This window comes from Zonotrichia albicollis, chromosome 2, assembly GCF_047830755.1.
Source record: "Zonotrichia albicollis isolate bZonAlb1 chromosome 2, bZonAlb1.hap1, whole genome shotgun sequence".
In the NCBI taxonomy this organism is placed as follows: Eukaryota; Metazoa; Chordata; class Aves; order Passeriformes; family Passerellidae; genus Zonotrichia; species Zonotrichia albicollis.
Genome location: NC_133820.1, coordinates 19,291,109 through 19,303,889, shown reverse-complemented (window position 1 = coordinate 19,303,889; position 12,781 = coordinate 19,291,109). Strand labels below are relative to the sequence as shown.

Here is a 12,781-nt window from a genome sequence, read left to right as displayed (position 1 = left end):
CTACACACTACTACTGTATTTCTCCATTCAGGAATACATGGAGGGGTTTACCCTAATTTAAGTACCTTAACTAATGATAGCATTGCAGTAATAATGTTAAAATAATACTAAATTATTTGGTCCGTTTTCAGTACTAGTGTGGGAACTATTTTTAATTTATCTTATTTTTTAATTCTCAAGCCAAAAGGTTGTTGAAAATACTGTTTACATATCAAATTGTTGAGGGCACAAGAATTAGGCTGATGACTTGCATGATTCTTTTCCTTTCCCAAAAGCCACATTGCCCTGCCCCTCCCTCCCCAGCTGTAGTGACTCAGTTAAGCAGTGATACAAACATCTTCAATGCAATAGGAATTACAAGTGTGTAAAGGGTTTAAATTTAATCTAATTACAAAGCAATTAAAATGCTCTTTCTTGAGATGAAGCTGCTGCAGAACTCATTTGTATCAGAGTACAGAAGCAGAAGAATAATAGTGTGGATTTTTTTATTAGGCACTTTATTACGTTATTAAGGGCAACCAGGAGATCTTCCTCGTGTTCCAGATATTGGGCTCAGACTGTAATCCACAGCTCCTGTGCAAAAACTCTTTAATTTTCAGTTTTATATACTAAATAGAGCAGAACATAGAATGCTGTGATGTTTGTCTTCCATGCTTTCATGGAGGGGGAGAAAACATGCCAGGGGGCTACATAAATGAAAGGGGAAGAAAGAAGATTATGCATGTGAAATCAGAAAGAACTGGAAGCTGTAGAATTAAGCTTGGCTGGAGAAGGTGAATGAGACAGAGGGGGAAAATTCAAGGCAAAGATACAAACAGCACAGGTCAAACAAATGCCGTAGAAATAAAAAATCCAGTTGTTGACAGATATTCTTGGCACTTAACGCTGCAATTACTATGTAATTTGGATATTTTAAAACTCATTTTGAATTTGCCGTATGTTTGTTTTCCTTGAAGTCTTCCCTAGTTGTGTTTGGTGATGGAAAGCAGTGTTTCTAGTCTGTTATTCACTAATGCATAGTGTTTTCTGGGATACTCCCCTTTAATATGTTTGCCCTTTTAGGGTTAAAGGGAAGCCTAATCTATATTTCTGAATTTTTTCCATGCTCTGTGGTTTTCCCTTCTCTTGAACTCATCCTTTCCTTCAGCTCTGCAAAGTCCTCCATGAGATGAGACAACTGCTCGTGGATTTTGTAGTCCTGAAGGAGGTCACAGTTTCATCTTTTCAAAGATGTGTCAAAGATCTTTTGAAAATTTCAATTCTCCTTTATCTCTCTTTTTCTGCAGTAATAAAAAGTCCAAAGTGTTAATGAAATGGTTTTGTAGAAACTGTACCATATGATCTTCTGTGTGTTTATCACTAATTATACATAAATTTTCAACCAGCTGTTTTCTGCTCCAGTGTATAAGAGGAATTTCTAAGGAGATTACACTTTGACTTGCTGTGGGATGTACAGAGTGGAAAATAAATCTGGGAGATGTAGAAAGAATGTGATACAGAAAATATTTAGTTAAGTAGAATTTTTTTATAGTTCAGAGTTTTTCAGAATTCTGAAGTACATCTGCACTCTCTGTCTGCAGCTGGCTGGATTTGAGTTCTCTTGTCATTGCCCCTATTGATGTTGTGTCTGTGAATTAAACTTTAGCCAGGAAGAAAAAGCCCAGGTAGTTCCCACAGTGAAAATAAACCAACACCACCACCTCCCCCTCAACAAATGAAAATCAAACAAAAAACCCACCCTCAACACCCAACACTTCATGTAATCTATTTTAATTTCTCTGCAATATGCTTATCTACCCTGATTTATTTTCTGCTGGAGACACAGAATATTTTACTGGTTTTCTGCTTCTAATTCTTAAATAATTTTTGTTTACATACTTTTATATTATTTCTTCAGATTTATTTTTTTCACATTTCTCATTTTGCTGATTGCTCTTTTATAGTAATTTCATGAAAGTTATGATTTAATTTTTAAGGATTTCTGATGAACATATCTTCAGTTTTGCAGACATTAGGTAACTACTGGTCTTCTGCTTCCCCTGCCACTCAATATTTAAGGTAGTGTAGCTTTTACACTTGGATATAGAGAGGAGTATTTATGACAATTATTTTTCTCTTTATTTTGAAGCACTGATGTACTTATTTTTGCCCCTGCCTGATGTAATAAGAGATACTAATTTTCAGCTCTGAAGATAGATTTTAGTGTTAGTCTTGATGTTGTCATGAGATGGTCTGCCATGGCTGGGTCACCTTAGTTAAAGGCAATCTGTACATCTTTGCAAATAAAAAAATAAAGCATTAATTAGTTTATAATGGAGCTGTCATAATGAATGTGTCATTATAAAATACTGCTGATGCAGATGAAGGTAATGCAAGTGCAGATCTAGATCGTATCTCTTTAATTTAAAAAATCTAAACAACAGCCAACCACCAAACAAAACCACACCAAAATTTTGTTCCTGTGAACAAAATTGCTGTGTTAAGAAAATATTATTATGAACTTTGACAAATACAGGTAAAAATTTGACTTCATACCTTACTTTCAAAAGAAGTCTTCTGTTTCAAGCTTGTCAGTATTACAAGCATTTGGGGTTTATGTTTGGAAACTTGCAGTAAATAAAGTTGTCTTATACTTTATTCCTCTGAGTGATGTTGTGTGCATAGCTGTGTATAAAGGTGGTAAAGAAATGGAGTAATGATTTCCTCTGGAGTGGAAAAAGCCTGAAAACAGAGAAATTAAATTTTGGACAAGATGCTGTTTAACAAAACTAAAGCATCCTCAGGAAAAAAGCACTGGATAATTGAGTTATATGCTTGGTATATTTCTATTTTCAACTGACTTCTGACTTCAAACTGACTGCTTGAAAATAGGAAAAAATGATATGAATAAGTAGAGTGCAAGGTCATAATTGTTCTGTAGCACTTTCACTCTTCTGAACAATGAGCACATAATTGTTGATTTGATTATAGACCTCAGGGGTCTTTGCCTGTGTTTAGCATAGGGGAAGCATTAACTGGGGGCTGACTGCTGAAAACTCTTTTCACACGCCTCACTGAAAATGTTCTGGCCTTGGATTATATTCAGAGTACCAAGTCTTCAAACACCCCCTGTCTTCTGGAGCCAGCATCACTTTTCTGGGTGTGTTGTCTAATGAAATGTTTTATTTGCAGAGCATGGTGAGTATGATCCTCAGACTGTGAGACCAGGAAGCCGCTACAGTCACGTGCAGGAGGTGCAGGAGCGACTGAACTTCTTACGGTGAGCTTTACCTTGAACCTTTCTTCAACTTCTTTAGGAATATTTTGAATGCTTTTTGAAGAAATACACTTTGCATTTCTCTCACTTCTATAGCTTTAATTTGTTTTGTTAACTTCTTTCAAAACTCAGATGCAAAAATACATAGAATGTTTTTGGTTTGGTTTGTTTCTTTTCCTGGAGGGCTTTTATGCTGCTGTTGGATATATGAAATAAAGTTTATTAGACTATTTGGAATCCAAGGCTCTTATTCTGCACTAAGATTTGTATTTTTTCCTGCACTAAGATTTGTATTTTTTCCTATCTGTGTGCAGAACCTTACTGACTTAAATATTGTGTGTGGCGGATACAGTTACATTCCTATTGGGGTAACTTAGTTTAAAATTTAAAGTATTCCAAGTAGGAATATGGCCCTGTGTCCTTACTTCTATCACACCAGAATTAAATCCATGATCGTAAATTGACACATACTTTCCACAGTCAGTGATGATGTGTTGGCAGCAACTGAGCCCCAGAAAGAAAGTGCAATAAAAAATTATTTGGATGATTTTGGCCAGCTCCTGTTGTAGTAAAATAACAAAGCAGAAGGTCTCTGCTCATCATAGAGCTGCAGAATGCTGATGCTTTTTAGGCTGAGTCTCTCAGCTTTTTCCTACTTGATTTTAACCTTGTTTTCAATGAGTAAAAATACTGGAACTGTTATGTTTTAATTATTTTTTCCTTGTTTTCTAAATGAGATTTTATTTTGCTTCATAAAATTTTACTGAGAATTTTCATTAACTAAACTGAAGTGTTAACTGTTTAATAAAATTACACAATAGCACATGGATAGCACACTTAATGTATCATTCCTGCATGTTCAAAATCGTAGCTTCCTTAGATTTAAGTTGACTGTTTCTTAATGTAGAGAAATTTATGAAATTCCATGGATGTCAAATGTAGAATATGCATGTAGCAGTTTTTGAAAAGCAGTGCCATAACTCAGTCCCTGATTTCTTATACATAAAAAAATTTAATAATAAAAATTAATCTAAAGAAGTTGGATTATTATTTGTTCCTCCTGAAGCCTCCTTAGTGTTAGCTCTCAGATTTTAAGTTCTTAATAATTGTTTCATAATAACTGAACACAAATTAAAAACTTGCTTAAATAAAAGGGAAAATTTCCAGTTCATTGATTTCTGCTTCTGGCTCTGCTCCATGCTATTGATACCTTTTTTGCAATTTTACTAAATCAAGTCTTAAAACATAGTGAATCACTGCAGAATTAATTTATTGTCATATGTTGTGACCTGATTTTTAAACTAAATAGTGTGCATTAGGAAGTGTGCATTTCTTTGTATATAAAATGTAAACAATGCTTGGGTTTTTTGTGTATTTGGATTTGATTGGTCTTGATTCATTCAAACTTACTAAGATATCATGGGGCTGATTATAGACTGATGATGTAAATGAATGTGATATATACAATGATAATGTTCATTTCCAACTTTGTGCCTGTACTTTTTACTGAATTGTAACTCTGGCTGTGTATTAGACAGTGCTGTTAATTGTCTCTTTGTTTTGCTCAAGATTTTTATTGAAGGATGGTCAGCTGTGGCTCTGTGCCCCTCAGGCGAAGCAGATATGGAAGTGTTTAGCAGAAAATGCGGTTTATCTTTGTGATCGCGAAGCCTGTTTTAAATGGTATTCCAAACTAATGGGGGATGAACCAGACTTAGACCCTGACATTAATAAGGACTTCTTTGAAAATAATGTGCTTCAGCTGGATCCTTCCCTATTAACAGAAAATGGAATGAAATGTTTTGAACGTTTCTTCAAAGCTGTGAACTGTCGAGAAGGAAAGCTTGTAGCAAAGAGACGAGCCTATATGATGGATGACCTGGAATTAATAGGATTAGACTACCTTTGGAGGGTGAGTTAATTGAAGGAAGCATCTGAAAGGTTAACTGCTATGACTTTCTCAGTCTCTTTATGCTTTTAGGAATGTGTAATTTATTAGTAATGGACTGAAATTACAAAAATCTGCTTTTTCTAACTAAATACATGGCTTTTGACTCTACTGTCTTCCCAGCAAGTATGCAAGTAGTAACTTTGCAGACTGATGTTAAATGGAAAGTTATTTTAAACATAAGTATATTTATGTATGCACATGAAATTAAAAATTTGTCAGTACTGTTGAAGAAGAGAAGGTCCTTCCAGGTGAATTATCTGTAGATTTCTCTTTTTTTCACATGCATGTTATAATGAAGCTTTGTTTCCTGCACTTCATTAAGCTATTCCATGGTATTCCTTCTAGTATGGTAAACTGGAGTGATTCTAGATCAGACCAAGTGATTGCTGATTTGATTCTTCCTCCTATAACCACAACCTTTTGGCTAAGTATGGTGGTTTTCTAGGATCTATAGATTCCATAGAACCACATATTCTCTATATATAAAATCTTCCTTTTCAGTAGGAAGGTTGAAGCTTCCTGAAGCTTGCCAAATCTGTTGGTGAAAACCATCAGTATTTAAACTGTAACCTAATTTTTTCGGAATATTTCTAGTTCTCAAGAGCTGCATTAGAGCCCACAGTGGTGCCCTGTGACATGATTATCATGGCTGTGTTTGTAAAATGTGTACAGCAGCAGTCTTCAGTAATTTTGGTTGTGGCTTCTTGAAGGGTTGAGTATTTTAATCCTGATGATAATAGTTAAAACCAAAGTAGATCCCAATTTTTATACAAATAAGTTCACATGATGTGTGTGAACAGAGTCCCCACAGAATGTTAGCATGTTTTAGTTTTGGGAATCAGCTTACTCTGATCAGCAAAACTCATGAGGCTTGAGCTGCATACCCTGCAGGGGTTGTCTATAAAACCTGCTGTCAGACCTGGTGACTAGTAATTAAAGTTTAGATTATCAGGTTAGAAGCAGAATTCATTTGCTTGTCTCCTTTCCACCCATTCAGAGCCATTTAAATACTTTAAAATTCTGTCTTGTGGTGCAGATTGTTGAGGCATCTGAAGAAGTTTTCTTATTCTCTGAAACAAGAGAAAATTTGGAATGTTATGTGAACATGAACATATAAACACTGCTTTTACTCTGTTTATAGAACATCATCCTTTTTTGCCAGCTCTGAACTTCAAAACTAATTAATTATTAATTTTTCCTCATGTAATCATCTTGAGTCTAAGTTTTATTGATTGTATTTTCTAACTGTTTTAGTCCCTTTCACCCTTCAACACATGCTGTTGTGTTGAGATTCTTATGTAGCAGTTTTGGTTTGCATTTTTACACCAGCAAGTTTAAAGAGATGTAAATGCTTTTTTTTTCAATTGTGCCAGGTTGTGATTCAGGGAAATGATGACATTGCAAACCGAGCAATAGACCTTCTTAAAGAGATCTATACCAATCTTGGCCCAAGGTTACAAGTTAATCAGGTAAGAAAAAGCAACAAGGAGACTGAACAGAATAAAAATAAAGATAGTCTTTAAAAATAGTTTTCAAGTAATAGTCTTAAACATCAGTTTGGTGATGTTTTTGTAGTTGAAAGATTTGAAAACAGGAAATAGTTTCTGTGTTTTGGCGGTGAGTCCAACCATCAAATTATGGGCAGATGCAGAACTAAAGCTTTTCTCATGTTTGCAGACTGAACTCTCATTAATTTTTCCTACTAAGTTCATCTGCTGTATTTGCTCTTATTACTCAAAAAACAGTTAATGTCATAAGAGGAAAATCTTTTGTTGCACTGCAAATTGTGGCATGAGTATGTTCAGGGGCTGGGTCTGTGGGGTGTTGTCACAAGCTAATGTAATCTTTTTTTTCTGGCATGCCCCTTACAAAGGGTCACTGAGTTTCCACATAGTGGTCAAGCTGAGATCTAGCAAATCAGATATTATCTCCCTGCATTAATATTTGCCAGGAGATGATTCAGTGGACAGAGAAGAGTTACTGAATTTCTGTAAGGGAAAGGGATTTCATCCACAGGGTCCTTGACAGGCTTGAGTAGTGGACCCTTGAGAACCTTGTGAAGTTCATCCAAGCCAAGTGCAAGGTTCTGCAGCTGGGTTGGGGCAATCCCAGGCACAAATACAGGCTGGGAGGTGAACAAATCAAGAGCAGCCCTGCAGAGAAAGACTTGGGGGTGTTGGTTGAGAAGAAGCCCAACATGCACTGGCAGCCCACAAAGCCACCGCTGTCCTGGGCTCCATCAACAGCAGCATGGGCAGCAGCTCCAGGCATGGGGTTCTGCCCTTCTTGTCTGCTCTGGTGAGACCCCACCTGCAGTGCTGCATCCAGCTCTGGGACCCCTGACATGGGAAGGATGTGGAGCTGCTGGTGAGAGTCCAGAAGAGGCCATAAAAATAGTCAAGGCCCCTTCCAACCAAACCATTCTGTAATTATGTGACTGCACAAATTTAGTGGAGGAATATTGTCCTTTGGACAATATCCAGTTGATAACATGCCAGGTGTATTTCTAAAAACTGATATTCTACTTGTCTTCAAAAACACTTTCATAATCTTCAGAGCTGCCAGTCTGCCAGGTCCAGCACAGCTGCTCTAGGTGGTGAATTCACAGCCATTCAAGCTGTATTTTCCTGCAGTGGCAGATGGCTGGAGGCTTCTGTCTTGCTGTAGGTCTGGGCTTACTAAGAATGCATTGATCTGTCCATCTGCACATGCTTAGCCCTGACACTTCCAGAAGTGCTGGATTTACATGCACACAAGAATTCCTTAACATAGTGTGAGAAAAGGAGAAAATGAAAGTCCAATTCAGTGTTCTCTGTCCAAATTTTCACTTTTTCTATATACATACAGTACAGTTACAGCTGCTGCTGATGTGGAGTAAAACAGGTTTATTGAGTAACTTGCCTGTTTTGGTTCGGGGATTTTTTTTCTCTCTCATTTGGTCATCCTTCTGAAAAGATGGATTCTAATATGTCTTGTAATTACACCAATTTCTTAATGTAATTAGGTAGTGATTCATGAAGACTTCATTCAGTCCTGTTTCGACCGTCTAAAAGCCTCCTATGATACTTTATGTGTGTTGGATGGAGACAAAGACAGCATCAACTGTGCAAGACAAGAAGCAATAAGGATGGTGAGAGTGCTGACTGTTTTAAGGGAGTATATAAATGAGTGTGACAGTGATTACCACGAAGAGAGAACTATTCTACCTATGTCAAGGTATGTGTGAAAAAGCAATATCATGATTTTGATTTCTGTTAAACTAAACCAGTACTATTATCCCTGAGATTTTTACATTCTAAAGGGTTTCTATTCAGGAAATGGTTTCACAGTATTTCAGAATTCCCTTTTCTTTGCTAATGTATGAAACTGTATTTAATTTAATTTTTTTTGCAAGATCAGGCAAATACAAGTATATATGAAAGGGACAGCAGGCCTAAAAATAAACTTGGTGGTTTCTTGTATAACTAGCACAATATACCTTGAGGCTCAATTGTTTTGGATATAATTCTTTATTTCAGATAATTACTTAAAAGCAATACTGTTCTTTACATTAGCATTGGCAAAACTGTTTTGTTTCTCATAGTCTTACTATACAAAAACGTGTTGTAAATGTATATATTCACCTTCCAGAATTGTTTGTATGTATCTCAATCTTACTTTGCAAGATTAAATTTTTAATTATTTTTAAGTGAAATATTCTATAAGCTCCTCACAAAGAGGGGAAGAACAGAACCAGTACTTTGAAGTATATTTATTTTCTGTACACCTTTACTGTTCTTATATTTGTCCTTGAGTGAAAACTTAGCTTAAGTCCTTGGTGTCTATGGATTTATGATGCAGCTAGCATATTTTTAAACATGGTGGAGGTTTTTCATCCACTTACTTTAAATGACTTTTTTGTCAAAAAAATCGAAGCAATTGCTATTTCTTCATGGTGTGTCAGTAATTTGCAGTGTTGCTGCAGCTTTTTTGTTGCATATATTGATTGATTGATGAGTCCTAACAAAGGTTTTTTTTTATTGTGGATGCATCCTTTTTTTATGGGCTGCTTATTTGATTAGACTAATCTTTCACAGGCCTTGTTAGCAAGGAGCTTTATGAGGAGTTTTTGCCTTTTGTTACATGGGATTAGTTTGTTGGGCTTATCTGGGCACATCTTTCTTAATGAGCTCTCTGCCATTGTAGAGAGTGTGATCACTGCTAATGTGAAACCATTTCTTCCTTTTTTGACCACTTCAAACTTTCTTGAAAAGATTGTGATTTTAAAAACTGGAATTCTAGCATAAAATTTATAACAGTTTTTGACAGAAGGCATTAAGGCTGATTTTGACAGAAGGCATTAAGGCATTGGCAACCTGATGGATTTTTCTGATCTCAGTGTACTTAAAGCTTTTGTTGCTTTGCTAAAAGAGCAAAACATCATTGCCAGTCTGATTAAGCTGATTTGCACATTTTGATCAGGAAGTTTACAAGACAGAGAAGAGATCTAAAACTTTATAAGAGACTTCTAAAATTTCTGTCAGTGTTCATAACCTGACTGTAAATTTGACCATGTGATTAATGCATTTGTACTAGTGTGGCTTCTTCAACGATTCTGTGTATGTTGTTGCCATAGTTGCTGGGGCTTTCACTAAATCTTACACTGGAAAATACCACATAAAGATTTGATGTTGAAATACCTGCTGCAAAAAATGCAGGAAGGAAAAGAATTTATTTCATGAGGGCAAAAATAACTTCTGCTTTTCTGTTTATTTTCAGGGCTTTCCGTGGTAAACATATCACACTTGTGGTTCGTTTTCCAAACCAAGGCCGGCAGGTGGAAGATTTGGATATTTGGTCTCACACGAACGACACCATTGGCCAAGTGCGGCGCTGCATCCTCAATCGCATTAAAGCCAACAGCGCACACACAAAAGTAGAGCTGTTCATTGGGGGTGAGCTGGTGGATCCTGCAGATGACAGAAAGTTAATTGGGCAGCTGAATCTCAAGGATAAAACGGTAAGTGTTGCAGGCTGGGTAGTTACATCAATTCAGATGTTCCTTCACTTTTGTAAATGCTTGAAAAATATCGTGCATGGCATCATTTATTTTTGTGGAATAATTCCATTCTTCTTCTTACATTATGCCATTAATATTATATCAGATGCTTATTTGTTAAAGAATGTTAATTTTTGGAGAGTATTAAAACTATAATTTTGTTTTTCAGCTAATTACAGCTAAGCTTACACAGATAAATTCTAATATGCCCTCAAGTCCAGATAGTTCTTCTGACTCTTCAACTGGTTCTCCGGGCAACCACGGCAATCACTACAGCGATGGTCCAAATCCAGAAGTTGAAAGCTGTTTGCCTGGAGTGGTAAGCATTTCCTGAAATTACCAGTTCAAACATGTTTTTTCTTACACTTTGTCTTTGGCTAACAATTTGGTTTTTTATTTGCTTATTTTAAGATCATGTCACTGCATCCTCGATACATCTCTTTTCTTTGGCAAGTTGCAGACTTGGGCAGTAGTCTAAATATGCCACCTCTTAGAGATGGAGCTCGTGTTCTTATGAAGCTCATGCCACCAGGTAAAACTTAATTTGATCCTTTTTTTCATCTTATAATATACTGTAAAATAATTTCTCATCTGATATATAAAGTGAAGATAGAGGAGTATTTTCTACTTTCTGGTAATTTATTGGTACTGCAATTCATTACTGTTATCTTAATTAGGACTGTAAAAGATTTCCCAAGTAGTTATTATCTGCTATATGAAGTTGCATAGTTTGCAGTTGGTACGGGGGTTAATGCCACAGTGCAATGAAAATGGGGAGCATTGTATTTTAAGGTGTTTTTGTAGCACTGCTTTAATAGGATCACTTTTGACTGTAATAATCAGAGCACTCTGTAGTCTGATTTTGTCTGTAAGTTTTTGCAGCTGTTCTGAGACACTTAAAATTGTTCAGATTTATAATTGTAAATAGTACTGGCTTGTTGTGGAGTACTTTTGCAGCAAAAATGCTCATGAGTTGTGTTTTTATTGCAGATAACACTACAGTCGAGAAACTAAGAGCAATTTGTTTAGATCATGCAAAGCTTGGGGAAAGCAGCCTTAGTCCATCCCTTGATTCTCTGTTCTTTGGTCCTTCTGCCTCACAAGTGCTGTACCTAACAGAGGTTAGTGGTGCTTTGCCTGTTCTTAAAAAATTGTCAGTTCTCTCTGTGGCAGTCCTGTCTGTAACATTATGGAAGCCTAAGATCAAATTCTGGTTTGAAATTAACAGTTGAAAATAATAAACAATTTACTGGCATAAACGTGTATGGCCAGTGCTGTCAAAGCATTGCTTGTGTAGTATTGCTACAAATTCTCATGGTCAGTCATCTGTGTCCAAGCTGGTGCATTTCCATTTCTCTTAACTCTGTATTTTCTTCTACAGGTAGTTTATGCCTTGTTAATGCCTGCCAGTGCACCTTTGGGAGAAGATGCCAGTGACTTCCAGTACAACTTCCTGAAAAGTGGTGGTTTGCCTCTTGTCCTGAGCATGCTGACCAGAAATAACTTCCTGCCAAATGCAGATATGGAAACTCGAAGGGGTGCCTACCTTAATGCTCTAAAAATAGCCAAATTATTGCTAACAGCAATTGGATATGGCCATGTTCGAGCTGTGGCAGAAGCTTGTCAGCCAGTTGTGGAAGGCACGAGTACAATTTCACCGGTAATATAAATCATCTTGCTGCAAATAGCAGTGTGCTCTGTGTTTTATAATGTGTGCAGCAGCATCTCCTTACTTCTCACTGACATTCTGTTCTTTGAGTGAATTGCACATCAAGGACTCAGGGTACTTTCAGATAATGTTTTGCAATTCTGAAAAAGAGATCAACTTACTAAACAAATCCTATTTCTTGGTGACTGTAAAACGTTAGCACTTGCTCTGTGTATGATTTTCAGTGGTTTGCATGATTGTCAGTACAGGTAACTTCTCATTTTTAACTCTGTTCATCCTTCTGGACAAAGTGTCCAGCACACAGCAGGATAAACACATCATGTGGTGTGTGAGCAGCTGGCTCACAGGTTGGGCACAGAGGGCTGTAGGGAATAGTGACAGAGTGGTGACCTGTCACAGGTGGGGCTCTGCAGGGCTCCATCCTCAGCCCTGTGCTCTTCAACATCTTCATAAATGACCGGGATGCAGGAGGAAGGGATGCTGAGCAAGTTTGCAGATAATACAAAACTGAGAGGAGCTGTTGATGCCCTGGAGGGCAGGGAGGCCTTGTAGAGAGATCTCAGCAAATGAGAGGAGTGGGCAATCCCCAACCACACAGAGTTCAACAAGGGCTGGTGCCAGATTCTGCACCTGGGGTGGGACAAACCTGGATATATGGACACACTGAGGAATGACATGCTGGAAAACAGTGACACAGAAAGAGACCTGGCTGTCCTGCTTGATGGCCAGTTCAATATGAGCCAGCAGTGCCCTATCAGCCACAAGGGACATCTGTGTCCTGAGGGACATCAGGCACAGCATCACCAGCTGGGCAAGGGAGGGGATTGTCCTGCTCTGCTCTGGGCTGCAGCAGCCTCACCTCGAGTG

General features: G+C 37.2%; 1 protein-coding gene across 3 annotated transcripts in view; it reads left to right on the top strand.

Annotated features, from left to right (window-relative positions):
* USP9X (ubiquitin specific peptidase 9 X-linked) overlaps window positions 1–12,781 on the top strand; it is a 96,228-nt gene that overhangs the window by 50,014 nt on the left and 33,433 nt on the right. For all 3 annotated transcript variants that reach the window (XM_074534532.1, XM_074534531.1, XM_074534530.1), the window contains exons 15-23: window positions 3,172–3,259; window positions 4,826–5,168; window positions 6,581–6,676; window positions 8,212–8,423; window positions 9,966–10,206; window positions 10,415–10,564; window positions 10,657–10,777; window positions 11,236–11,366; window positions 11,627–11,905. In XM_074534532.1, the coding sequence (XP_074390633.1) occupies window positions 3,172–3,259; window positions 4,826–5,168; window positions 6,581–6,676; window positions 8,212–8,423; window positions 9,966–10,206; window positions 10,415–10,564; window positions 10,657–10,777; window positions 11,236–11,366; window positions 11,627–11,905 (1,661 nt within the window). The remainder of the gene's footprint in view (window positions 1–3,171; window positions 3,260–4,825; window positions 5,169–6,580; window positions 6,677–8,211; window positions 8,424–9,965; window positions 10,207–10,414; window positions 10,565–10,656; window positions 10,778–11,235; window positions 11,367–11,626; window positions 11,906–12,781) is intronic.